We start from the raw sequence: 2,500 nt of genomic DNA, 5'->3' as shown, positions 1-2,500 counted from the left end.
ACAGGGACCGCTGGTCGTGGCACATCATGCCGCAGCAAGATCTGGAGAACATGTCAGGAGTAATATTTTCTCTGCCTGGTCTGTAAATTATGTCAAAGTCATAACAAGATAACTCCATTCTCCACCTTAGGATCTTATCGTTCTTTACTTTTATCTTATGTTATTTGTCAAACATGAATCTTACAGAACGTTGGTCAGTTTTGATTGTGAAATATCTTCTAGTCAAGTAGTGTCTCCAATGGCGGACACTTTCAATAATAGCTTGAGCCTCTTTTTCAACAGAAGCATGACGTCTCTCGGGTCCCTGAAGAATTCGCGAGAAAAAGGCAACCGGACGTCCAGCCTGAGTAAGGACGGCGGCAATAGCAGTATCCAAGGCGTCAGTTTCCACTACAATAGGCAGTGACTCATCGATTGCCTTAACCTCAGATGATTCTATGTCCTTGAGTTGTTGGAATGCCTTTTCTGCCGCTTCAATCACTGGGAAGCTAGTGGTGTTACTCAGGGGACGAATTTTGTCCGAGAAATCATATATCCAATGCGAATAGTAAGCAAAAAGCCCAAGAGTACGACGGAGTGATTTCATATCCGTCGGCAAAGGTAGGTCACGAAGAGGTCGTAGTCGCTCAGGATCGGGACGAATTAAACCTTCTTCGACCACATAGCCTAGAATGCTGAGACTTCGGGTTGAAAAGATGCACTTATCTTCATTGTAGGTCATGTTTCTCCTCGCAGCAGCTTCAAGGAACTTGTTGAGATTGCCATCATGTTCTTGTTGCGTCCTTCCACAGATGGTGACATTATCTAAATAGGCGTAGGTACCAAAAAGTCCTTCCTCCTTGATCAGCGAATCCATAATTCTTTGGAAACAAGCAACTCCATTAGTGACACCGAATGGGATTCTTGCAAACTGGTAAAGTTTACCTCCTGCTTCAAAAGCCGTATACAACTTGTCTGTATCTTTGATGGCCACTTGATAAGCACTGCGCAGATCAATGGTACTAAACACTCTATACTGTGCTATCTTATTCACTGTTTCATCAATACGAGGAAGGGGGTAACTATTAAGGTGTGTAAACTTATTGATGGTTTCAGAATAGTCTATGGCCAGCCGCATCTTGCGGGACTCGCCTTTCACGACAACCACTTGAGCACGCCACGGGGAGTTGCTTGGTTCGATGATTCCTTCCTTCAATAGCCTTTGTACTTCTTTTTCTATAAATTCGCGGTCTTCAGTGGAGTAGCGCCGGGATTTGGCTGCGACAGGATGGCAATCAGTTGTAAGATTGGCAAACAACTCTGGAGGATCAATCTTTAGCATACCGAGTCCACAAATATCGAGCGGGGGCAAATCACCACCGTAATTCAACTGAACACTTTCATGGAGTTTCTGAAAGTCTTGGCCAAGAATTACGTCAGAACATAACTTCGGGAGCACAGTGAGGCGTACACTTTCATAATCCCGTTAACCTTGCAAACTCCAGACGTGTGAGCAGAAAGAGAAGTAGAAGCCATGGTCACAGCACTTTTAGAGTGTTGTACATTTAATGAGTGGCGTTTAACTAGATCTGGATGAATGAAACTCTCTGAACTACCACTGTCAATGAGGCCATCAGCTTCGATTCCGTTGATCGAAACTCTCGCAACTGCCTTTGACAAGATGCTAGGAGTAGCAGCACTAGTTATGGTAGCAAGCATAGCGCTATTGTTAGGAGTCACAGAACCACTTACACTGGAGCTACGGCACACTTTCGAGAAATGACCCTTCTTCTGGCACTTATGACACACCGCATCACGAGCAGGGCACTTTGAACGTGGATGCCGTAGAAGACCACAAAAGAAACATTTTGCTTTCGTAGCACTTGCCGCGAGAACGGATTCGGATTCTAAATCACTAACATTAGTTGTATTTTCATGTGCTGCACTCAACAGGCGCGTGGACGGAGCACCACCATAAGACTCTTGAGTTTTTCTGCGCCGAATCGAGAGCCTGTGCCTGGTCATACATAGTAGCCAGATCAAGCGTCTTATTTTCCAAAAGGCGCTGTCTGATTGCTGGTGATTGAAAGCCGCTAATAAACGCATCCCTAATGTATTCTTCACAGTGCTGAGTTGTTGTTACCGCCTTAAAATTACACTCTCTACTAAGAATTTTCAGAGCACGAAAATACACGTCCAAAGACTCGCCTGGTTCCTGACGACGAGTCGCAAGGCGGTGGCGCGCGAACACTTCATTAGTTGGCTTCACAAACTGAGATTGTAGTGTAGTTAAGGCGTCGTCGTAGGTAGTGCACTCGGAAATACTTTCATAAATCTTTGGCGACACAAAATTGATGAGAAGTCCGAGCTTGTTCAGATTCTCTTGCGGCAGAACGGCGATGAAGGTCTTGGTCTGTAGCCAATGCCGCCACTCCTGTGCTGCTGTGGGCGAGTTAGTCACAGTCTAACCTTTCAGGTTATATATATATATATATATATATATATATATATATATATATAT

The 2,500-nt window shown here is 44.6% G+C and overlaps 1 protein-coding gene across 1 annotated transcript in view; it reads right to left on the bottom strand.

Moving 5' to 3' along the window:
- Positions 1-1,410: 1,410 nt before the first annotated feature.
- LOC138861788 (uncharacterized) overlaps positions 1,411-2,500 on the bottom strand; it is a 6,668-nt gene continuing 5,578 nt past the window's right edge. The window contains exons 3-4 of the mRNA XM_070121628.1: positions 2,172-2,418; positions 1,411-1,996 (exon numbers count right to left, since the gene is read on the bottom strand). Coding sequence (XP_069977729.1) covers positions 1,411-1,996; positions 2,172-2,418 — 833 coding nt within the window. The remainder of the gene's footprint in view (positions 1,997-2,171; positions 2,419-2,500) is intronic.

Source organism: Penaeus vannamei, chromosome 5 (genome assembly GCF_042767895.1).
Source record: "Penaeus vannamei isolate JL-2024 chromosome 5, ASM4276789v1, whole genome shotgun sequence".
Classification (NCBI taxonomy): Eukaryota; Metazoa; Arthropoda; class Malacostraca; order Decapoda; family Penaeidae; genus Penaeus; species Penaeus vannamei.
Note: the sequence above shows the minus strand (reverse complement) of the source record. Positions and strands in the feature narration are given on the sequence as shown.